The sequence below is a fragment of the Bubalus kerabau genome, chromosome 1 (assembly GCF_029407905.1).
Source record: "Bubalus kerabau isolate K-KA32 ecotype Philippines breed swamp buffalo chromosome 1, PCC_UOA_SB_1v2, whole genome shotgun sequence".
Classification (NCBI taxonomy): Eukaryota; Metazoa; Chordata; class Mammalia; order Artiodactyla; family Bovidae; genus Bubalus; species Bubalus kerabau.
In genome coordinates, this window is record NC_073624.1 from 19,781,735 (window position 1) to 19,806,542 (window position 24,808).

Genomic DNA, 24,808 nt, shown 5'->3' on the forward strand with positions numbered 1-24,808 from the left:
TGGAGAAGGGAAAGTTCTTTTTAAAGGGATATAAGAAGTATTAAATATACAGGGAAAAGTTGGCAAGTTATATTAATATTTCCTTCAAATTAAAAACTTGCTTTATCAAAGGATCCTGTACCATTTAGAAAAAGAAAAGACCAAATGTTAAACACACAAAATAAGTAACATATATTTGCACCCCAAGTCATTGTCATGCTACATTCTAGCATCATATTTATAATAGTCAAGAGCAGGAAACAACTCAAATCTCTAACATCAGTTGAATGGATCAATGGCCATGTTATCAATGAAAGCAATATTCTACAGTAATAAAAATGAATAAAGTACTGCTATAAACAACATCATGAGTGAATCCTAAACATAATGTTGAGTCGAAGAAGTCACACACAAAAGAAAACACACTGCATGATTTTATATAAAGTTCAAAAACTGATAAAACCCTCTATGGTAGTAGAAGTTAGATAAGCAGTTTTCCCTGGAGAGGAGGGAGGCCAGTTATTGGAGGCAACAGTGACTCTTGGGGCTGGGAATGTTCTCTTTGCTGCCCTGGGTACATGACTGAAGTCTACACGTATTGCTTATACACTGTCTTCTATGATCATATGTCAATAACAATGTTGCTTTAAATTATATTATTCCCCTTCACACTTCTTGCCCTAACCTGAAAAATGAGTGAACAATGAGGATCACCATATTTCATCATGAAATATCTTCCAAAGCCAGTTTTCCCTCACTCTCTGCTCTTGGGGACATTTCACTCCAGGAGCATCCTAAGTACCAATAGCCCTTCCCTGTCTTACCTGAGCAGGTCACAGAGGCCGTGTTGCCATGGGAACAGTCAGAACCACCCAAGGTAGTCACAGGGCAACTCCACAGGAAGGACTCTGCCCCCGAGCAGTGAAATCGGACTGTGGAGATCTGGTCACCTCTCTCCACCAAGTGTGGTCCTCTGGGAGTGGAGATGGCGATTCCACAGCCGAGCTGACGACAGACAACATTGGCATTGGCCAGACTCCAGTGGGAGGCACAGAGCGCTCTCCATCGTCCAGAAATCTTCATCTCCACCTGCCCCTCACATTGAGAGGAGCCATTTGTCATGAGTCGGACTTTTGAGTATGCTGGTAGAAGAGAAATTCGGAAAAATCTCATGATTTCTCACCTGAACAGAGTGTGCAGGGAGGTTAGTCCTGACCTGCATCTCACCTGAACAAACAACATGAGCAGCTCCACTGTGGTGACAAGTGCCCCCTGGACAAGGCACTCTGGGGCACCACCAGAGCTTACGTTCCTCCCCCTCACACCTGAACTCTTCAGCCCAGACCTGGCCATCAGACTCTCTGAAGAGCTCGTGTCCCAGAACAGACACAGCCTCGCCGCACCCCAGCTCTGCACAGATGACCTGGGCAGTGGGGAGTGTGAAGTTTCCATCAGACACTGGGGTCCAGTCTTCTCCAGGACGTACTTCTACTCGTCCTGAGCAGGGTCCGTCGTCTCCAACCAGACGCACAAATCCTAAGAAAACAACAACAAGAAATCCAGTGAGTGCCCATAGTCCTGGTTTGCAATTGGAAACAATGTCACAGGCAATAATGTGAAATTTTTTCTTTTCCAGGAGTGGTGCTTGGAAAGAGAATTGGACAGTTATTCTCAGAATTTCATGAGCAAGTATTTTCAAGACCAAGTTTCTGAAAAGAAACCCTGAAGGATTTTCAGGGTCAGTTTCAAATGGCTGATTTCCAAAAACATGGATTTTGAGGTTAATTAGGAATGTGAATTCCTCATCTAGAGGCCTGGAAACTACAGAGCCCAAGGATACTGCTCTGTAGTGGGCACCAGGCTCAGGTTCAGAGCTGTACTAACCCAGAGTGAAGTAGCTCCATGGGCCTCAAGAGGTTAGAAGACTAAGAGCCACACAAGGTTAGAGGGCCATCCTGAGATTTCTGGGGCCAGAATACTGGCCAGTTTTCTCTCAGGAACCAACACTTAAGTCTCTGAAGATAAGGAAAATCATGCAGGCTGGATCTGTGAGTGCTCGCTGACAGTAGACAGACTTCTGGCTTAACAGGAGGAAAGCTAGACATCATAACAAGATTTCACACATGCTTCTTATAATTTTTCACGGTGAAAAATTCCAAGAATTTCTTAGGTGACCTGATTTTGGAAAGTCGTCCAGAGATCAGTTTGGATAGGAAGAAAGCTCAGAGTCATAGGAGAAGGGGCTGGTCATAGCCATCTTTCTTGAAAGCTTAGAATTTATCAAAGAACCTGGGAGAGAGTGAGTTCTCAGTGGGAGCATGCAAAACAGCTGAGGTTTTTAATTACTTCATACTAGACATGTGAACTTTAGGAAATGCTAAAGAGTGAAGATGAGTTAAAGTATTTTAACCCTGTCTATATGCTCTTTGTTCCTTTCCTATTTGGGTTCTTGCGAAATAGCTACTGTGCTGTAAAGAAAGAGAGTAAGAGGAAGAGAGCAGAGGGCAAATAGTGAAATGAAGTGAAAGTCACACAGTCATGTCTGACTCTCTGCGACCCCATGGACTATACAGTCCATGGAATTCTCCAGGCCAGAATACTGGAGTGGGTAGCCTTTCCCTTTTCCAGGGGATCTTCCCAATCCAGGGATCGAACCCAGGTCTTCCACATTGCAGGCAGATTCTTTACCAGCTGAGCTACAAGGGAAGCCCAAGAATACTGGAATGGATAGCCTATCCCTTCTCCAGTGGATCTTCCCAATCCAGGGGTCTAATTGGGGTCTCCTGCCCTGGAGGTGGATTTTTTGCCAACTGAGCTATGAGGGAAGCTCAGAGAGTGAATACGCCATACATAATTTAGAAATTTTCAAATTGCAAAAGTCTCAATATGGATGAAAGATAGAATATATGGGGTAAATATTTGTCCAACAAGTTTTTGACACATTTTATCCCCTGTGCTCCTCCCATCAACCACTTCACCCTGCCACCTTTCCCATTTCTCCCACTGCAGACAAGAGAAAACTATCTTAAGAACCACAAATGGGTAGAAAGGAAATTCTGAATGGGAAGAACTTCTGTAGGAGCGGAGTGAGGTAGGGTGTGTGGTAGGTTAAATGGGGAGTGGATGGGGTATGAAACTGAGGGAGAGGCCAAAGGAAAAAACTCATGATCATGGTTTGAGCTTCAGGGACCATATTTTGGGCAGAGGAAGGTAATCCAAATAATAAAGAAACCCACAACATAAAACACTTTCTTTAACACACTTGTCTGGTTTCGAAGTATGCTCATGATAATTTATGTACATGGTGAAATTCTATCCGGTAAAGGATTCTGATTATATAAATATGTGAACTTTGATGGTTCAGAAAGAATATTCTAACAAAATAAAAATCTACTGCAGAAAACAGAAAAGACCTAAAAGAAATTAAAGACTTGAAGGATCAGCTTGACCACTTATACAAGAGTGAATGGTGAGAGAGAAGATGGTCTGCTTGCCTTTTATTTATTTATCACTTTCATTTCCCCAGAGAGACACAGGTTAGAACTCCTACTCTGGTCTGGTTGGGAGTTCGCTCATAGGCAACACATTCTAATTAAAGCATTTTCAGTCAACACTTTTTAGTTGCTATATTAACCCCATAAGATTACAGATTAGGCAGAACACGAAAGAAATATTTGTTATATGCTGTTTTATGTACCCTGATACATGTTAAATGCTCGAATATACACCGAATAATCAATAAAGTCTTATACACATAAGGATAGACTCTTCTGAGACAAATTATGACTTCTTTTTTGTTTTTATTTGATTTTAAAATTTATGTGGAAGACTATGTGTGTGAAAACTGTGAGAAAGTTTGTGGGATAGAAGGCTGATGTCAGTGGATAAGGATACTAAATATAATAAAAATATATCCTTCTCTGGTCTCTTGCTGTACAGACGTCCTGCATTCTTAGGCACACACAGCATCCTCCCACCACTCCTGGACCATCAGTGCTGCTCAGAACACCCCACATGTGCCTTTTTCAGTTCCTATTACAGTCCCTCTCCCTCCCAGCTGCCATAACTCTCTTCTACCTTCTTCAAAAATTACATCTGTCCCATTACTCCTATTCATATCAAATAAACCCCCAAATTCTATTTTCTTAAATCATTGAAGTCATCAGGTATAAACTATATAATTTCTTACCATAAAACACAGAAATTGTATTGCTTCCACTTTTGACTTGTCAGTGTATGGCTAAGTGTTCTTCCAAAGTTTTGTCCTATACAGATGTCTTAAAAGAAAAAATGGGCAGACAATCTCTGATAGTAACAATCAAAGGAGAACCTATGACTCAGAGCACTTCATCCAAAGTTCTCTGGTCTTACCTGCAAAGGCCTGTGAATATTTACATCTAAAATTTCAAAAGAGACTTGCAATTTGGCACAAATCCATCAATTCCTGTCTGATCTGTTTCGTGACATCCTCTGTGCCTCCACTCCTACTAACCTAGTGTAAAATAATGTCTCACCCTGTACATACAGAAACAACTCCATCCATGAAGCTGTGTCCTCATTCTAGCCCTCCCTTCCCATAGGCTAACTGTGCCAAGGGATTTGTGTGGTGATTTGAAAATGTCTCATGTGATTGATCTTCATCTTCATTATGAAGATCAATATTCATTGGAATAGTTTAATCTACTATGTCAGGTAAGATCACTGGAGAAGAAATAGCAGAGACTTACAGCAGAAAAGTATATGGAGCACATCACCCACAGAAGCTTTGTGCATTCAGGAAGGATGTGTCTGTCTCAGTCCTTTCTAGCCCATCTATATCCTATTGCCCCAGTGATCAGACACCAGCTTCCATGGCACTTTTCATTCTGCCATCACAGGGCAATACATTGACCATACCTGAGCAGACGACTCCTGCATCGTTCTCATGACTGCAGTTGTGCACTCCCCAGCCCTGGGAAGGGCACTTCCACACGTGGGATTCCTTTCCTCTGCAGTCCAATGTGTTCAGCAAGATGCGCCCTGATCCTGCCCCAAAATGAGCAGACCCCATGGCATTGAGGGCATCTCCACAGCCCAGCTGCCTGCACACCACGCGGGCATCGTCCAAGTCCCAGCCGTTATCACAGATGGTGCCCCAGGAGCCCTGGTCAAGGATCTCCACTCTCCCGGCGCAGGGACCTCTTCCGTCCACCAGGCGGAGCTGTCTGCTGTCTGAGGAGAGAGAGATGGGACAACCGGGCATTGACAAGGGGGATAAGGGTCTTCTGTCCTGTGGGACCTTCACCTGAGCAGTAGAGGGCGCTCTCCTCTGAGGCTTCAGAGTCCCCTGGTTCTGACAGGGAGTCGTTGCACTGGGGCAGCACCTGAGTCTGGTTTCTTACAGCAGTGATAAGAGAATAATAACATTGAAAATGGGCAAAAACAGGAAATATTACACTACTGAGTAGGGTGAGACAGAAGTGTTAACCTCTGATTGGTAGAGTTCTGCACAGCATCTGAGAAAGATTTACCAGAAATGTTAGTCTCTCTACCCGGAGCAGTTGAATGAGTTTAGAGTCACAGGAATGGGCTGGCTGCTGGATGGATTCCTTATAAACCACACACGTGTTGGTGCCCTTGACCTTAGAGTTAAAGGGATTAGATGAAAGGAAATGGAGTCAGGAACCGGCCTCATCAGAAGCCTCAGGTAGCAGCCATGAATCCTCTATCGTTAGAATCATTCTCCTTGGTACAGTCATGCAGAATTGAAAAACAAAATGGACTCCAGTATTCTTGCCTGGAGAATCCCATGGACAGAGGAGACTGGCTGGCTACAGTCCTTAGCAAAGAGTTTTGACTTAGCAAGCCCACACACATGTGAATACTATAAGAAAGCTGCAGTAGCTAAAGCAAGGTCACAGAAAGGAGATTTTAAGGGAAGATGTGCTAATTTAAAGAGGATATTTTCATGATTATACAGTGGTACGCCCTTAATAAAGATATTACAGATATCAGAATCCAGAGAAGATATCGAAACATAGCTTTGAAATACAGAATAATACTTGACAGAATGAAAAGAAGAAATAGACAAAATAACAATCAACCTGGGGGAACTTTAACAAAACTTTTTCAATACCATGCAGGCCAGGCATACAAAAAAGAAGGAAGACTATAGTAGATATAAAACACCACAATCAACACATTTAGCTAAATAACATATAAAGAGCAATGCACCCAATAATGAAAGAATTCACATTATTGTAAATGCACTAGGAACATTTATCTAAAATGACCGTATGGTAGGACAAAAACCTTCAGATAATTGAATTTATACAGAGTATTTACTCTGACCACAGTGTAATTCAATTAAGAATTAATAAGAAAATACAGTTAGCCATCCTTATTTGGAGAAATTAAGCAACATCCTTCCAAAACAGTACCCGGGCCTGGGGATAAATTTAAACATTAGAAAATATTGTGAAATAGTGATAGCAAAGATATGATATAACTAAATTCTTCTAATGCAACTAAAGTAGTGCTTAAGGGAAATTTATACCTTAGATTTAGAAAAGAAGAAAGGCTGAAAATGAAAAAACATGTAAGCTTCTATTTAAGAAACCAGGAGAAGAGAAAATAAAGCCTAAAGGATACGGAAGTTGGGATTAACAAAGAAAAGAACAAAAATTAATTTTAAAAAAGAAGGTAAGCATGGTGGTAGTGACGGTGGTTTAGCCCCTAAGTCAAGTCCTACTCCTGCGACTCCATGGGCTGTGGCCACCAGGCTCCTCTGTCCATGGGATTTTAGGCAAGAATATTGGAGCGGGTTGCTGTTTCCTTCTCCACAGGATCTTCCTAACCCAGAGATTGAACCTGCGTCTCCTGCATTGTAGGTGGTCTCCTGCATTGCAAGCGGATTCTTTACTGCTGAGCCACCAGGGAAGCCCAAGGTAAGCATGATAGAGAAAACAGAGGAAAACCTTTCAAACATGGTTCCTTGAAAATTGATAACCACCCGGCAGTACTAAACAAGAACAAAGAGAAAATGAACTTAACAATACCAAGAATGAAGAAACATCACTATAAATCATACAAATTTTTTGGTCATAGTTTTATTGAGATTAAATTTACATATCTAATGTGGATGAATACTCAGAAGATTTTCAATTTCTCCACAACCTTGCCAACACTTATTTTTTTTTTTTAATCATAGCCATTTTGAGAGGTGTGAGATGATATCTTTTATGGTTTTGATTTACATTTCTCTGATGACTAATAATATTGAACATATTTTCCTATACCTATCAGCTATTTCTATATCTTCTTTGGAGAAATGTCCATTCAAGTCTCTGTTAATTTTTTAATTGGGTTATTATGGTTTTTTTCTTGTTTTGCCCTTGAGTTGTAGGATTTCCTTATATATTTTGCAAATTGTCTATTTTTGCCTGTTCTTTTGGTGTCATATCCATGAAATCATGAAATAATGTATATTTATTTGGTGAGGAAATAAATTATTAGGTATCTAAAATGTAATTTGTATCCGTTGATGATATTACAATATCACACACAGTAAAATAAATTCAGATTCAGTAAAGTTATAAATATTCTTTACTAAAATTATAAAGTTATTTGAAGAAAATGAAATGATTAAAAGCTATTTTGAGATGAAGAATGGCATCTGAAACACTGCATTAAAGGCGGAATTCTTAAAGTAAAACATAGTATATTTGATCATATAACCACACCACATACACAACCCTAAAGACATATGCAAAAAATGGGGTAAATACTTTCAGTAGTATTTAAGAAAAGCAGTAAGTGGTGTTAATTTGTAGAGAGTTCCTATAAATAAATGAAATTTTAAACATTATAGAGAAAAAATATAAACGATGATGGAAGATATCGTAAAGATATCTGAAATACCTTTGAGTATTTACTTGTTTATCATGTCCACATTCCAAGACAAATACACACACATATATACCCCTGAATGAAGGTTCCACTAGAGGAAGGAACTTGCATATCTTATTAACCCTGTGTTTCTGCTATTAGGATGGTGATTGCACATTCACCGTTCAACAAGAATGCATGGAGAAGCTTTTCTAAATACCATGATGGGGCTTGATAAATATTTATTGAATGAATACGTAGATGAATAAAATTCAGTGAAATAGAATTTCTTTAAATTCGTGGTAATCAGCAAAATAGTAAAGCAAATATAAATGAATGGTAAAGTTTTCTGCTAATAAATGGTGCATATAAAAAATGATTAGTGCATAAGCACAGAATTAATTGATATTCAAATTTCCACTTATGTGATTTTTTTAAAGTTTTTCTTAAATTTATTTTTGGCTATACTGGGTCTTGGTGCTGCACGTGGGCTTTCTCTAGTTGTGGTGCACAGGCTTAGTTTTCCCATGGCATATGAAATCTTCCTGGTGTGTGCGCATGTGTGTGCTGTTTCTTCAGTCATGTCCAACTCTTGTGACCCAGTGGACTGTAGCCTGCCAGGCTCACCTGTTCATGGGATTCTCCAGGCATGAATACTGGAGTGAGTTCCCATGCCCTCCTCCAGAGAATCTTCCAGACCCAGGGATCAAACCTGCATCTCTTATATCTTCTGCACTGGCAGGCAGGTTCTTTACTACTTCTTAGATGGGAGATCAGATTCATGTCCTCTGCATTGACAGGTGGATTTTTAACCACTGGACCACCAGGGAAGGCCCACTTATGCAATTTTCAATGGACAATTATTAAATGAATTCTAAGCTACTGTTATGTGTTATTCAGTATGACATTGGTCAAGCAAAGATTGCTGTAAAGAGAGAAAACTCTTTAAAAAGGGAATATATAGAAAAAGTCAGAAAAAAAAAACACAAATAGCTACCTAGTAAGGCAGAAATGTGTGCAATAGACGCAAATAAATTTTCTAAGAAAGATTTGTATTTAGAGGAAGCAAAATTAACCAAAAAAAGATACAAAAGAATTGTAAGTGAAAGAAATACACATAAGTTCAAAAAACACAAGAAAATGGAAGTGTAAATGGTTCTTGTCATAAAATATGAGAACTTGTGTACTCTCTCCACATCATCCTACCAAACTTTCTACCCACTTCAAGCAGAGAACCTCTGAAAAAATGATGGCAGGGCCTCTGTGTGTGATTGCTCACTTTCAGGGTCAGAGACATCACCACAACCCATTTTATGGTGCTTTATTGTCAAAAAAGTATAATAAATAAAAGTCCAATAGTTTAACACTACTTTGGCCTTTGAATGAAAAGACAAAGAAATTAAGAAACAGAGGCAAGGAAAGGGACAAATCTCTGCTTTTGAAATATCTATCTCATTTACTTTAATCTATCTTATTCTCTCATTTGTAGATTTCAGGCAATGCCCAACACCTGAATGGGGTGTGTGTGGAAGGTGGGGGATAAGAGAGAGAGAAATGTTGAAGGAAGTAAGGTGCTACGGTTTGACTATTTGTCACCCCACCAACATTTTTTTTAATTCCAATTTCCAGTGTAATGGTATGAAGCGGTGGAGCCTTCTCAAACTCCTCCAAAAAGGATGAAAGGAACACTTCCAAAGCCATTTTATGAGGCTGAGATTATCCTGATATCAAAACCAGATAAGGACACCACAAGAAAAGAAAATACTGGCTAATATCCCAAATAAATATAGATGCAAAATCTTCAACAAAATATTAGAAAACCAAATTCAACAATGCATGAAGAGAATACTGGACAACCCACTCCAGTATTCTTGCCTGGGAAATCTAAGACAGAGGAGCCTAGAGAGCTATAGTCCATTGGACCACAAAGTATCAGGCATAACTTAGTGACTAACCAACAACAATAATAACAACACCAAGATCAACAGAGATTTGTTCCAAGGATTCAAGGATGGTTCAATATTCACAAGTTAATCAATGTGATACACCAAATAAGATAAAGGCAAAAATCATACCCTTTCAACAGATGAAGAACAGATATGTGACAAAGTTCAACAGCCGTTTATGATACAAAAGATCTTTACAAAGTAGATATAAAGGGATTATACCTCAACAAAATAAATATCATGACAAACCCTCAGCAAACATCCTACTCAACTGTAAAAAGCTGAAAGCTTTTCTTCTGAGATCAAACACAAGGCAAAAATGCCTACTCTCATCACTTTTATTCAACATAGTTTTGGTAGTTCTAGTCAGAATCATCAAGCAAGGAAAAGGAAATAAGAACACCCAAATCTGAAAGGAAGAGTCAAAACTGAGACACTATTGAAAACTTTAAGACATTGTGAAAGATATTAAAGAAGGCACAAATAAATTGAAAGATATTCTGTGCTCATGGATTGGAAGACCTAATATTGTTAAAATGATCACACTACATAAAGCAACCTACAGATTCACTACAATCCTTATCCAAATTTTTCAATGAAAATTTTCACAAATATGGAACAAAGAGTTCTGAAATTTGTGTGGAACCACAAAAGAGAGTGAATAGCCAAAGAAATCTTGAGAAAGAATGACAGAAGGATCGTGCTTCTTGATTTCAAACTATATTACAAAGCTGTATTAATCAGCAGTATGGTATTGCAATAAAAATGGACACAAAAATCACTGGAGAAGAATAGAGATCCCAGAAATAAACCCAAATATATGTGGTCAATTAATTTATGACAAAAAAGTAGAGATTATAGCATCAGGAAAGGACTGTCTCTTCAAAAATGGTGTTGTGAAAGCTGGATGGTTACATGCAAAAGAATGAAACTGAAAAACTCTTACACCATTCACAAAAATTAACTCAAAATGGATTAAAGACTTGATCATAAGTCCTGAAGCCATAAAAATCCTAGAAGAGGGGCTTCCCTTGTGGCTGTGGTAAAGAATCCACCCACCAATGCAAGAGATTCAAGTGTGATCCTTGATCCAGGAAGATCCCAGATGCCACGGAGCAACTCAGCCCATTCGCCAGAACTGTTGAGCCTGTGCTTTAGAGCCCAGGAATGGCAACTGTCGAGCCCACATGCCACAACTACTGAAGCTCGGTGCCCTCCAGCCTGTTCTCCTCAACAAAACAAGCCCCTGCAATAAGAAGCCTGTGCAATGCAATGAAGAGTAGCCCCTGCTCACTGCAATTAGAGAAAAGCCCATGCAGCAACAAAGACCCAGCACAGCCAAAAATAAATAAATTTTAAAAATTATTTTAAAAATCCTAGAATAAAAATTAGGATGAAAAGGTCCTGACATCAATCATCATGAGGATATTTTGGGTTTGATGCCAAAAGCAAAAGCAACAAGAGCAAAAATAAGCATTGAAACTACAGAAAACTAAAAAACTTCTGCACAACAAAGGAAAAAGGTCAACAAAATTAAAAGGTAATTTATGGAGTTGGAGAAAATATTTGCAAATTACATTTCTGACAAGGGTTAATATCCAAAATACTTAACGAATTCATACATCTCAATAGCAAAAGCAAACCAACAAACAATCATTAAAAAACAGGCAGAAGACCTGAATAGACATTTTTTTTTTTCAAAGAAGACATAAAGAGGGCCAACAGGTACATGAAAAGGCGCACAAGGTTATGTCATCAGAAAAATGCAAATCAAACTATAATGGGGTAACATCTCACATCTGTTAGAATGGCTTTTATCCAAAAGACAAGAAATAACAGGAGCTGGTGAAAACGCGGAGAGAAGGCAAACCTTATGCCCAGCTGGGCGGGGCGGGGAGGGGGGAATGTGAGTTGATGCAACCCCTATGGAGAACAGTATTGAGGTTCTCCAAAAATTAAAAATAAAACCATCATATGGCTCATCAATTTCACTTCTGGGTATTTATCTGAAGGAAACAAAATACCAACTTGAAAAAACTGTGCAACCAAATGTTCATTGCAGCATTATTTACAATAGCCAAACAACGTAAGTCTTCTCTGATGGATAAATGGTGATATGTACGTATGTCCAGCCAACAAAAAGAAGAAAATCCTGCCATGTGTAGCAACATGGATGAACCTTGAGGGCATTATGCTAAGTGAAATAAATACCATATCATCTAATTTATATGTGGAATATTAAATCAAATACCAAAAAAAGAGGGGGTTCAGAGATGCAGAGAACAGTTCGGTGGTGGCAAAAGGTGGATTGATGTGGGCAAAACAAGTGGAGGTAGTCAAAAGGTACAAACTTGCCGTTCTAAAGTGAATTCCATGAAGATGTAATGTCCAGCATGGTGACTACAATGAATCTGTATTATATACTTGAAAGTTGGTAAGAAAAATTCTCCTCACAATCAAAAAATTGTAATGATACATGGTGATGGATATTACTAGACTTACTGTGGTGATCATTTACCAACATACAGAAATATATAAGCTTTACATTTAACACCTGAAACTAATACAGTATTATGTGAATTATAGCCAAATTAAAAGTCTAAATAACAAGGTTGAAATGTGGATTAAATTAGCTCCATCCTAACATCATTTTGTGGACCCAACTTAAACTCATCACTTAGACATTTTAAAATATAAAATCTCACTACTGACATCCTACAGGATTGGGACAGACACACAGAAACATACATCAAGTCACCTGCACATGAGATATAGGCTTCCTCCTTGGGAGAGCAGGAAGTGTAATTCCAAGGGTCAGAAGGACACTGCCAGAGAGAGGTGTCAGTTTTCTGACAGCGGATTCCATCCACCCACTGGGGTCTAGAACCTTCCCTGAGACCAACAGAAGAGTTGAGGGTTCCACTGTCCCCACAGCCAAGCTGTCTGCAGATCACGGACACAGTGATGTCTTCCATGGGGCTGCGGCAGACACTGCCCCAGGTCCCATTGTAGAAAACTTCCAGCCACCCAGCACACTGCTGGTCCTCGCTCACCATCCTGAGGGCCAGGAACTCTAAGGTTGAAAGGGGAGGAGACAAGACACAGTGAGCATTCCACTCAGTGCTCTGGGTTTTCCTGTTTCCCAGAAATTGTGAACACTCACCCCTGACCCAGCTGAGGAGATACCCACTAGGTGACAAGACTGAAATCTGTCTCCCTTTTACTTGACTTTGTCCATTAATGTCTGTCTTTCTATTTCTACCACAATGATGTAGTGAATACGAACAGAGAGAAAGACCAACATAGGCACCTGCAGGGAAGGGCCCTGAGCCTTGTTTCCTGATAACACCTGTAAAAGACCATGTGAAAGGGATGTGGGTAGTGGAGAAACAGGCAGAACAGTGAACCCACAAATGTCTATGTTCCAGTCTTTCAATCCTGTGAATGTTGCCTTATATTTCAAAAGGGATTTTACAGACATTATTAAGACAAGAAACTTAAGAGCTTGGGATGGTGAAACTAACCTGCAACATTATGAATTAACCATATAAACCCAATCTAATTATCCCTAAAATTGGAATACTCTTCCTGGGTGTGGTTAGAGGAAGATGAGACACTGAAGAATGGCCAGGGGAGGGAATGTTGTCTGAAGAAGAAGATGGGCTCCAATCCAAGGAATGAGGCCACATAGGAAGCAGAAAAACTGGCAAAGGAGTTCTCCCCAGGGCCTCCAGGAAGAACGCAGCCCTGTGGACACTGGGGTGTTGGTCTGGTCAGATCCCTTGTCAGACTCCTAGTGTACAGAACTGAACAGAGTAAATCTGTGCTTTCATTCCAACGTCAACAGGATCACCAGACTGTACTACCACAGGGAACTGAAGGAGAGCCCTGCTTTCATGTGGAAACTGTAAGAAATGGCTCTACCAGGAAACATTGCTGAGAACAAAGGACCAGACTCTCAGCTGCTGCAGAAGGAAGTGAAAGCACTTAGTCCTCACGTCTGCTGGAAACACAGGCTCCATGGGAGGAAGCCTTCTTCTCTGGTCCTTTCAGCATCTCTCTCTCAGGGCTCAGACCCCCATCTTCCAGTGCCCCACCCCTCCCCCAAACTGTGGACAGTGTGCAGCCCAGACCTGAGCAGATGACCCCCGCATCCTGCTTGTGTCTGCAGTCGTGCTGCCCCCAGCCCCGGGAAGGGCACCTCCACACATGGGACTCCTTTCCTCTGCAGTTCAGGTCATCCAGCCAGATGGGTCCTGATCCTGCCCCGAAGTGAGCAGACCTCGTGGCATTGAGGGCTTCTCCACAGCCCAGCTGCCTGCACACCACGTGAGCATCATCCAGGTCCCAGCCATCATCACAGATGGTGCCCCAGGAGCCCTGGTCAAGGATCTCCACTCTCCCGGCACAGTGACCGCCCCCGTCTACCAGGCGGAGCTGTCTGCTGTCTGAGGAGAGAGAAATGGGACAATGGGGTGGTGACCCGGCGGGTGGACAGGGTGGCGGGCGGCAGACAAGCGCCTTCTGTCGTGTAGGACCCTCACCTGAGCAGTAGGGGGCGCTGTTCTCTGAGGCTGCAGAGCCTGTTGGTTCAGAGAGGGAGTCGCTGCACTGGGGTAGCACCTGGGTCTGGTTTCCTGCAGAAATAGCAATGATCAAAGGGACATGAGTTAAAGCAAACTCCGGGAGATAGTGAAGGATAGAGAAGCCTGGCGTGCTGCACTCCAGGGGATCGAAAAGAATTAGACACGACTGAGTGTTCTTGCCTGGAGAATCCCAGGGACGGGGGAGCCTGGTGGGCTGCCGTCTATGGGTTCACACAGAGTCAGACACGACTGAAGCGACTTAGCAGCAGCAGCAGCAGAGCGACTGAACAGCAGCACATAATCTTTGCTGTTACATGTCACTGAGAAGTGAGGTCTGTGCCTCCTTCCCTTAAAGTTCTGCTGACCTTCGTGAATTTCTAGTAAGTAATGCTGCTGCTGCTAAGTCGCTTCAGTCGTGTCTGACTCTGTAGTAATAGAAAGGAGTTCTCCAAGCTAGGCTTCAGCAATACGTGAACCGTGAAGTTCCTGATGTTCAAGCTGCTTTTAGAAAAGGCAGAGGAACCACAGATCAAATTGCCAACATCCTCTGGGTCATCGAAAAAGCAAGAGAGTTCCAAAAAAACATCTATTTCTGTTTTATTCACTATGCCAAAGCCTTTGACTGTGTGGATCACAATAAACTGTGGAAAATTCTGAAAGAGATGGGAATACCAGACCACCTGACCTGCCTCTTGAGAAACCAATATGCAGGTCAGGAAGCAACAGTTAGAACTGGACATGGAACAACAGACGGGTTCCAAATAGGAAAAGGAGTACGTCAAGGTTGTATATTGTCACCCTGCTTATTTAACTTGTATTCAGAGTACATCACAAGAAACGCTGGGCTGGAAGAAGCACAAGCTGAAATCAAGATTGCTGGGAGAAATATCAATAACCTCAGATATGCAGATGACACCACCCTTATGGCAGAGAGTGAAAAGGAACTAAAAAGCCTCTTGATGAAAGTGAAAGAGGAGAGTGAAAAAGTTGGCTTAAAGCTCAACATTCAGAAAACAAATATCATGGCATCCGGTCCCATCACTTCATGGGAAATAGATGGGGAAATACTGGAAACAGTGTCAGACTTTATTTTGGGGGGCTCCAAAATCACTGCAGATGGTGATTTCAGCCATGAAATTAAAAGACGCTTACTCCTTGGAAGGAAAGTTATGACCAACCTAGATAGCATATTGAAAAGCAGAGACATTACTTTGCCAACAAAGGTCCATCTAGTCAAGGCTATGGTTTTTCCAGTGGTCATGTATGGATGTGGAGTTGGACTGTGAAGAAAGCTGAGTGCCAAAGAATTGATACTTTTGAACTGTGGTGTTGGAGAAAACTCTTGAGAGTCCCTTGGACTGCAAGGAGACCCAACCAGTCCATTCTGAAGGAGATCAGCCCTGGGATTTCTTTGGAAGGAATAATGCTAAAGCTGAAACTCCAGTACTTTGGCCACCTCATGTGAGGAGTTGACTCATTGGAAAAGACTCTGATGCTGGGAAGGATTGGGGGCAGGATGAGAAGGGGACGACAGAGGATGAGATGGCTGGATGGCATCACTGACTTGATGGACATGAGTCTGAGTGAACTCCAGGTGTTGGTGATGGACAGGGAGGCCTGGCGTGCTGTGATTCATGAGGTCGCAAAGAGTCAGACATGACTGAGCGACTGAACTGAACGGAACTGAACGTAAATTTGCTTGACTCTCAGCACTAGGTCTGAAAACTTTTGCAACCTCCTATGAAATCACTGAGGACTTTTGCTTTAGGGCAAGTCTGTCCTGTTGAGACTCTTGTCCTGCGGAGACTGTCATATGCAGGTCTCTGGTCACTCAGTTCAACCCAGCTGACCTTCCAGTTGCCAGGCTTGTCCTCATGAACCATCCTGGATCCCCAGCCCAGTTGTGTCCTCAGATGATGTCAGCCCCAGCTGATACTGGGCTGCAACCTGATAAGACTCCAAGACAATACAAATCAGAGCACTTTCCAAATTCCTTCCCAAACTCCAGGAAATCATGAGCAAAAGTAAAAAGGGGTTTTAAGATGCTAAGTTTTGTGGGAAATTTGGTTATGCAGCCATAGTAACCAAACACTTATAATTACCATACTACTAACTATTTACTGAAGACAAATGAAGTATTTGTTTTCAGAAGAAAAGTATATGCATTTTATATGCATATATTTGTATATGCAAATTTGTATATGCATATATACCAAGGAATGAGGCCACATACAAATACAAATGGCCACATACAAATGAGGCCACTATACAAATCATATAAATTTGTATATGCATATGCATAGCATCTTTATCCATAATGGCCCAAATTTGGGATACCACCTAAAACATGTGACATTGCTTTTAGAACAAAGTAACAGGCAGAAGCTAGAAGGAGTGGAGGAGGTTATTAGCAGAAGCCTGATGGGCTTGGGCAATGCTGTCAATGAGGATTGAAAGGAAGTGAAGAAATACAATTGGGGCTGAAGGAAAAATATATGGTGATATTTATGCAAAATAAAATGGTTGCCATAAGTGACTAGATTTTGAAGTACTTTGTTACCAGGCAACAGTAACCAGAAACACCTTTCTTCAGTCTCAGTAACTATAGACCAAAACAAGCAAAGCCAGTCACTAAATATTTAGAACATTTGAGTGGGGTGATTTAACAAACATACCTCTCAAAACTAGAGAATACACCTTATTCCAAGCACTTACAGGTCATTTTCCAAGGCTGATCATATATTATACAAAAAGCGAGATCCAAAAAATTTTCAAAGGGTAAAATAATTAAAAATATGTTTTTTTATTAAAGTAGACTTAAGCTAAAAACAAAAGACAAATAGTAAAATCTTCCGTTGTTTGTTTAGTAGCTAAGTCATGTCTGACTCTTTTACAGCCTCCAAGGCTGTAGCTCATCAGTCTCCTCTATCCATGGGATTTCCCAGGCAAGAATACTGGAGTGGGTTGCCATTTCCTTCTCCAAAAACCTTCTGTAGTGAGGTATAATTTTCATGCATTAAAATACACATATTTTGAGTATGTTTTCGTAAGTTTTGACAGTTGCATGTGCCAGCATAACCGTTACCACAGTTAAAATTCAGAATATATAGCATTATTCACAAAGTTCCTATATGCCTCTTGCAACCAATAAAAGCCCCACAACCAGGGGCTCTTGCCTGCCAGAACCAGGCAAATACTGATCTGTCTTTTATCATAAATAGATTAGTTGTGTTTTTTAAGAATTTAATAAAATCACAGAGTATGTAATCCCTTTTAGATGGTTTCTTTCACTTAGCATACTTTGAGATTTTCTGTGTAGTTGGATTTATGAGTAGCTTTTTCTTTCTATTGTTAAAGTCTTACATTGTATGAATATGCCAAAGAAAGTTTTCCTTTCTTTCATTAAAGAAAATTAGAGTGGCTTATACTTTTTTACTCTTTTAAATAAACATGTCTGATTTTTCTGCCTAAATTTTTTGTGGATATCTTTTCATCCCTCTTGGGTAACAGAAATTTTGGGTGACATAGAGTTGCTAAGAATTGTTTTCTATTATGTTATCATCAGCAATGTATAAAGGTTCTTGTGGATCAATAACCTTCCCCAAACTTGGAATTGTCAGTCTCCTTAATTGTAGCCAGTCTAATTTGTGAATTTATATCTCATATTTTAATTTGAATTTCTTTAATAACTAATGATATTTGGTATCTTTTCATTTACTTATTGGCCATTTGTATATCATCTTTGGGAAAGTGTCTTTCTTAATATTTTGCCCATGCTTAAACTGGATAGTTCTTTTCTTATTTTTCTGTTATAAATTTTTCACTTATTCTTGTTACAAATCCTTTATTAGATATATGTATTGCAATTAATTTCCCCCTATCAGTTGAATGCCTTTTCATTTTCTTATTTTTTTTTTCAAAAAGAAAAAAGTATTAATTTTAATGAAAATCACATCTCATTATTTTTTTTGAGATGAAAACAGGTTTTTTAATATTGGAACCCCCCAACAGCCACTGGAACCTAAGTGCTCCTTAATTTTTATCCTTGTATTTGTGAGTATCACAGACGACAACAAAAACAGGTTGGCACCAGTTTCTTCTGTTAGTGCCCTGTGTCTTCAGGGAGGCAGTCGCCCCTCCTGGGAGAGGAAAAGGCTCCTTTTGGAGGAACACAGGGCCCTCCCTGGCTGTCCTCATCACCAGCATCCTCAGAACTCACAGATATTAATGGACAGCACTTCCTGAGGTTTCCAGGACTTTAATTTTCCCTGCTTTATCCCCACCACCCCTGACTTTCTATTTTTTTTTTTTCCTTTTTTAAAAATAATCAAATTGGCAGAAAACTGGCCGGGGCTGGTGGCCACTGGGCAAGGGGGAATCCACTGAAAAATCCCCCAAATTCACACTGAGGTTTCAGGTCATGGTTGCTGAGGTGGGGCCAGTCCATTGGGGTAGCTCAAATAAATGGTTATTCCCATATAAAATTTAATTATAAAACTGGTAGAAGAAAATGTAAGAAAAATTATTATGATTGTGGACTGGGCAAACATTTCCTAAGTTAGATAAGACATATCTTAGGAAATGTTTGCCCAGTCCACCAATCAATAATTTTTCTTACATTTTCTTCTACCAGTTTTATAATTAAATTTTATATGGGAATAACCATTTATTTGAGCTACCCTGATGAACTGGGGTTTTCCTTCAGGGTGAGGATGGGGTAATGGCGCTTATGATGTGAAATAAGGATCACAGTTTATTTTGCCCCCCATGCAGATATTCAATTAGCAGATCATTTTTTGAAGAGAATGTGTTTTCCCCTTTGAAATATCTCTATGCTTTTGTAGAATTTCAACACATACATGGGTTTGGGTCTGTTACTAAACTTTATTGTGCTCTGTTGATCTGTTTAGCTATTCTTATTCAATGGCCATGTTGCTGTGGATATGTAGTAGGAAACTTGAAGTTAGCTTACTTCTCTTGGGGCCTTCTTTTTCAAAATTGTTTTGTCCATTCCACTTCTTTCACATTTAAATAAATGTTTAGAATTTGCTTGTAAATTTCTACAAAAATATTGCTTGGCTTTTTATTAGGATTAGATTTAGTTTGTATGTTAAGGGAAGAGAGTTGACAGCCTATTAAGTTTTCTAATCCATGAACATAGTATATGTCTTTATTTTTTTAGATGCTCTGTGACTTTCAATGCAAGCCCTTTAGATATTTTAAGTTTCTTCCTACATATTTAATAGTTTTCATACTATAATAAATGGGATTTTCCCCTATATTTTTCTAGTATAAAGAAGTACCACTTATATTTATGCTTCACTGGTCACTAGTGAAGACAGTCTGTCCACATGGATGAACTATATGTAAGTCATCAATCTGCAACCCTAAGCAATGTGAAAATGCTGGTCCTGCATCTGACCAGCAGTTTCAAATTTTAAACAGCACACTAAATAATCATTTAGTTATTCCACTTTATTCAATATTTTTTCTCCTACTTTTATTGATTTTTTACAGTTTAACTATAATGTTTCTGAGAAAAGGTCTTTTACATTAGGGTTATAAGGTGACCTATTAGTTTTTTCAGCTTGAATTTTCAAGCCCCTCCCCAAGTTAGAAATTATTCATTTAAATACACCTTTTCCCACCCTCTCCCTCTCTTCTCCTAGATATTTTTATGTTAGTGTAGATGCATAAATCACATAGGATATATTCTTCCTTTTTTACTCATTTTTAACCACTGATTCTATCTTTAATTTGATCTACTCTGTTGTAGATGCTCTCAGTTGCAATTTTCCCCATTTCATTTATTAAACTCTTCAGCACCAGAATTTCTGTTTGGTTCTTTTTAGGACTTCTCTTTGTTAAACTTCTCATTTTTTCATCTATTGTTTCCCTGATTTCATTGAATTGCCTTTCTGTCTTTTCTTACAGTTCATTCAGTTTCCTCAAAACAGCTGTGTTGGGTTCTTTATAAGCTAGATTACAAAGATCCATGTCATTGACATGTGTCTTTGTCAGTTTTGAAAAGGTACTGTTACTCTTTGGTGATGACTACTTTCTTTAATTCTTCAAGTTTCTTGAAATTTTGCATTGCTGCTTTTGCTTTAGATGTAGCAGACACCACATTAAATCTTTACTGATTACCTTCAGGTGGTATATACTGGTCTCTGACCTTGTATAGAGCCACTCTACATTTCTTGCTCTACATTTCTTGCTTCCTCTTATAGAAAATACCTTAAGTTTTTATGTCTTCTTTGGTCCTTAAAACTCAGCAGGTTGCTGAAAACCTCTCTTTTGTTTTGCAGAATGGTGTACTACAGCTGAAGCCTGTGGTTACCTCCCTGCCCACAGACCCTAGTCTGTTTTTGGAGATCACTCCATTTACTCGAGTTTGCTTTCATCTCCATACTTGGAAACACATAAAAGCAGCTGTCAGAAAGGTGGCAGTAAAGATGATTTACTAAAGATTTAGTACCCTCAGGGACTTGGAGTACCTACAGGCCCAGGAAGAGAGATCTTCGGGTGACATTCTCCTAGAGGCTTATGGATGGGCTTCCTGCTGAAGCCCTGAGTGTAGTCACAGGAATTGCATCCCTTTTGCACTTTTTGACCTTCTTAATGATCTTTCATATTTCCTCTCTCGCCTCAGTCATGGAGGTTCAGCCCCAGAACTCTGGGTGCTGCTGGAGAGAAATTGGTTTCCCCAGCAATATCAAGTGGGCACTAGCTCACTGCTTTCCTTTTCACCCATAAGAGAGGGCCCACTGGCTAGTTCAAATTTATGCTGTGTCACCTTGGGGTAAGGAGCAGCACTGGCAAAATCCTTTAATCCTCCCCAATAATTCAAACTTACTTTTTTTTGCCTCCAACAGAGTAATGAAATCTCCCTTCAGGAATCCTGGACTTCTAACAATTTCTATAAGTATTTGACCAAATGAGCACTCACCACATTTCTCCATGTTTTCCCTGACCATGGCCCAGGGGGCTGGGACAGCTTCACTACTCCTGCTGGCTCCAGTCTGTACCAATGTCTACCTGCCTATTACTGGATGCCCAGGTGAGTGACCATCTTCCTGGTTCTTTGATATAAGTTATGGGATCCAACAACTTTCACAGAGGCACTTTTAATCATGGACGTATGGTTAATTAGTTGTTAAGAAGAGAAGCAAATAGGAAGGAAGCAAACCACCATGATGCTGACATCACTCCCTCTTTGCCAAAACTTTTACACAATTAGCTGAGTAGAGAAATTCTTTGAATAGTTCCATTTGAAATGACACAAGGATGAATAGAAAATCTGAATAATTCTGATTTATTAAAAATACTGAATTTTTAGTTAAACCTTTCTACTATAACTTCAAAACAAAACAATTTCAAGTTCAGATGTATTTCAAAATAGTTAATAATGTTGTGTGAAATTGAAATTTCCTGAATTTGAATGAATGTCTTAAGAAATACATACTGAGGTTATCAGGTAAAGGAATCTGATGGGTATAGAAATTCTCACATGGTTCAGTGGGGGAAAATCCCTGACTGAGGTATACCATTTTTGCTTATACATTGTTCACTATGATTATACTTAAATAGCTATGTTTACTTAAAATATGTATTCTCCTTTATGCTTCTTGCCCTGATCTGAAACATGAATGAATAATAACAAAACCCATATTTCATCATGAAATATCTAACTTTTGAAGTCAATTTTCCCTCCCTCTCTGCTCTTGGAGACATATCACTCCAAGAGCCTCCTGAGTATCAATAGCCCTTCCCTCTCTCTTACCTGAGCAGATCACAGTGTTGCCATGAGAACAGTCGGAACCACCCAGGGCAGTCACAGGGCAACTCCACAGGAAAGACTCAGCCCCCAAACAGTGAAATCGGACTGTTGAGATCTGGTCATCTCTGCCCACCAAGTGTGGTCCTCCAGGGGTGGAGATGGCGACTCCACAGCCAAGCTGACGACAGACAACATTGGCATTGGCCAGACTCCAGTGGGAGGCACAGAGCGCTCTCCATCGTCCAGAAATCTTCATCTCCACCTGCCCCTCACACTGAGAGGAGCCATTTGTCATGAGCCGGACTTCCGAGTAAGCTGGTAGAAGAAGACAGGATTTCAGCAAAATCTCATGATTTTCTTACCCCAACAAGAGTGCAGGGAGGTTAGTCCTGATCCACATCTCACCTGAACAGGCAACCTGAGCAGCTCCACTGTGGTGACACGTGCCCCCTGGACAGGGCACTCTGGGGCAGACCCGGAGCTCAGGCTCCTCCCCCTCACACCTGAACTCCTCAGCCCAGACCTGGCCATCAGACTCTCTGAAGGGCATGTGTTTCAGGACAGACACGGCCTTGCCGCATCCCAGCTCTGCACAGATGACCTGGGCAGTGGGGAGTGTGAAATTCCCATCAGACACTGGGATCCAGGCTTTTCCAGAATGTACTTCTACACGCCCTGAGCAGGGTCTATCCCCTCCAAACAGACGCACAGATCCTAAGAAAAAAATAATGACAAATACAGTGAGCATTCATTTTCCTTGCTTGCAAATTGAAAACAATATGCCATAGGCAATGGTGTGAAAACTTTCCAGGAGTTGAGCACAAACAGAATTTAACAGCTAGTGTCAGAGTTGCATTTTCATGATCAAGTTTCTAAAGAGAAACCCAGAAGCAGGGTCAATTTGGAATGACTGGATCCCAGCAAGGTATACTTTGAGGTTGGTTAGAAATGTGAATTCCTTATCTAAGGTCAAGGAAACTACAGGGACCAAGACAGATAATCTGTAATGGCTGAATACCAGGAACATATATTTTATTTTGGTTGGAGAAGTTTCTCATTTAGGAGCCTGGGATCTACAGAGCCCAAGAAAATAATGCGTAATATGTGGCACTCAAACGTTGAGTATAGAGACATGAAGAGCAGAACCAAACCAGAGCAAAATGGCTATGAGAGTGTAGAGATCTCTCCTTTAGACAAAGTTAGAAAGCTTTTCTGAGACTTTCTGCTACTAGTCTGATCAGATTTTTTCACCCATGAGCCACTCCTCAAGTGGCTTGGCATTCAGAAAATTGTATAGGCTGGATCCATTAGTGCATGCCAACCTGTAGACAGATAATGGCTCAAGAGAAGAAATACTTACATAATAACTAATGCACTTTTAAAGTAACAAATTTTATTTTTCTGATAATTTTTTATGACACAATATTCCAAGAATTTCTTAGATGACCTAAATGGGGAAAAAGATGAGTCTGTTCTGTTAAGTAAGCTCAGAGAGAAAAAGGACAACTTGATTTATAAAGCCCAAAAGTTCATAGGTAGGTAGAAGCAAGACTTTCTATAATTAAATTATCAAAATTCAAACACAAAGATAATTTTGAAAGCATTAAAAGAAAAGTGACTTGTTACATATAAGGGAGTTTCTGTTATAAAGCAGATTTCTCAGCAGAAACCTTTCTGACCAGAGAGAGCAGGGTAACGTATACAAAGCACTTAGTGAAAAAAATCTGCCAACAATCAACTCTTCATCTAGCAAACTGTCCTTTAAAAATGAAGAGAGATTTTTTTAATTTTAAAAAGCAAAAACTGAGGGGTTTCATCACCACTAATGTTGTCTTGCCTCTCATTAGTAAAGATAAATATGAAGAGAAGTACAGAATACTAATATATTGTAATTTCAGCACGTGATTTTAACCATGTTTTGTAAATCAAAAGTCAAACACAGCAAGAATAACTACAACCACAGAAATTTGCTGGTGGAAAAAGAATATGTAAAGAAATAAAATCTGACATCAATGATATAAAGTATTGCAGAGATAGTAAAATATAGAGTTTCAATTTGCTAGTAAATTTAATTCGTTACCTTAATTGTACTTAACTTCAGTTATAGACTATTATAGCTATCAATTGCTTGATGCAAGTTCCCAGGTAACCTTAAAAGTATAGTGGATAACAAGATAAGGAGAAAAGAGGCAGAGTATACCACTATGAAAAATCACTTCACAAAGAAAGCAACGGAAGAGAAGAACAAGAGAACTACAAAACAGACAGAAAACAATGAACAAAGTAATAACAGTAAGTCCTGACCTTTCAATAATGACTTTAAATGTAAACATATTAAACCTTCCAGTTGAAAAATGGTGAGTTGCCTGAGTAGATTAAAAAACAAGACCCAGCTACATACTCTAGATTTCATGACACATATAGGATGAAAGTGAAGAGATAGAGACAGAGATTCCATGCAAACAGTAATCAAAAGAAAGCAAAGTCAGGCAAAAGAGAAGTTAAGCCAAAACCATCAGAGGAGACATAATGATAAGTCAGTTCAATAAGAATCGATAAACCATGTAATTACATATATATTCAATATATGCCCCCAACATCAAAAAATGTAAATAAACAAAGCCAACATTGACAGATCTTAAGGAGAAACA

The 24,808-nt window shown here is 39.8% G+C and overlaps 1 protein-coding gene across 1 annotated transcript in view; it reads right to left on the reverse strand.

The window, feature by feature from the left end:
• LOC129644117 (antigen WC1.1-like) overlaps positions 1-24,808 on the reverse strand; it is a 54,612-nt gene that overhangs the window by 12,080 nt on the left and 17,724 nt on the right. The window contains exons 3-10 of the mRNA XM_055569530.1: positions 22,563-22,871; positions 22,161-22,472; positions 14,336-14,428; positions 13,925-14,239; positions 12,550-12,864; positions 4,876-5,190; positions 1,207-1,515; positions 804-1,121 (exon numbers count right to left, since the gene is read on the reverse strand). Of these exons, the coding sequence (XP_055425505.1) occupies positions 804-1,121; positions 1,207-1,515; positions 4,876-5,190; positions 12,550-12,864; positions 13,925-14,239; positions 14,336-14,428; positions 22,161-22,472; positions 22,563-22,871 (2,286 nt within the window). The remainder of the gene's footprint in view (positions 1-803; positions 1,122-1,206; positions 1,516-4,875; positions 5,191-12,549; positions 12,865-13,924; positions 14,240-14,335; positions 14,429-22,160; positions 22,473-22,562; positions 22,872-24,808) is intronic.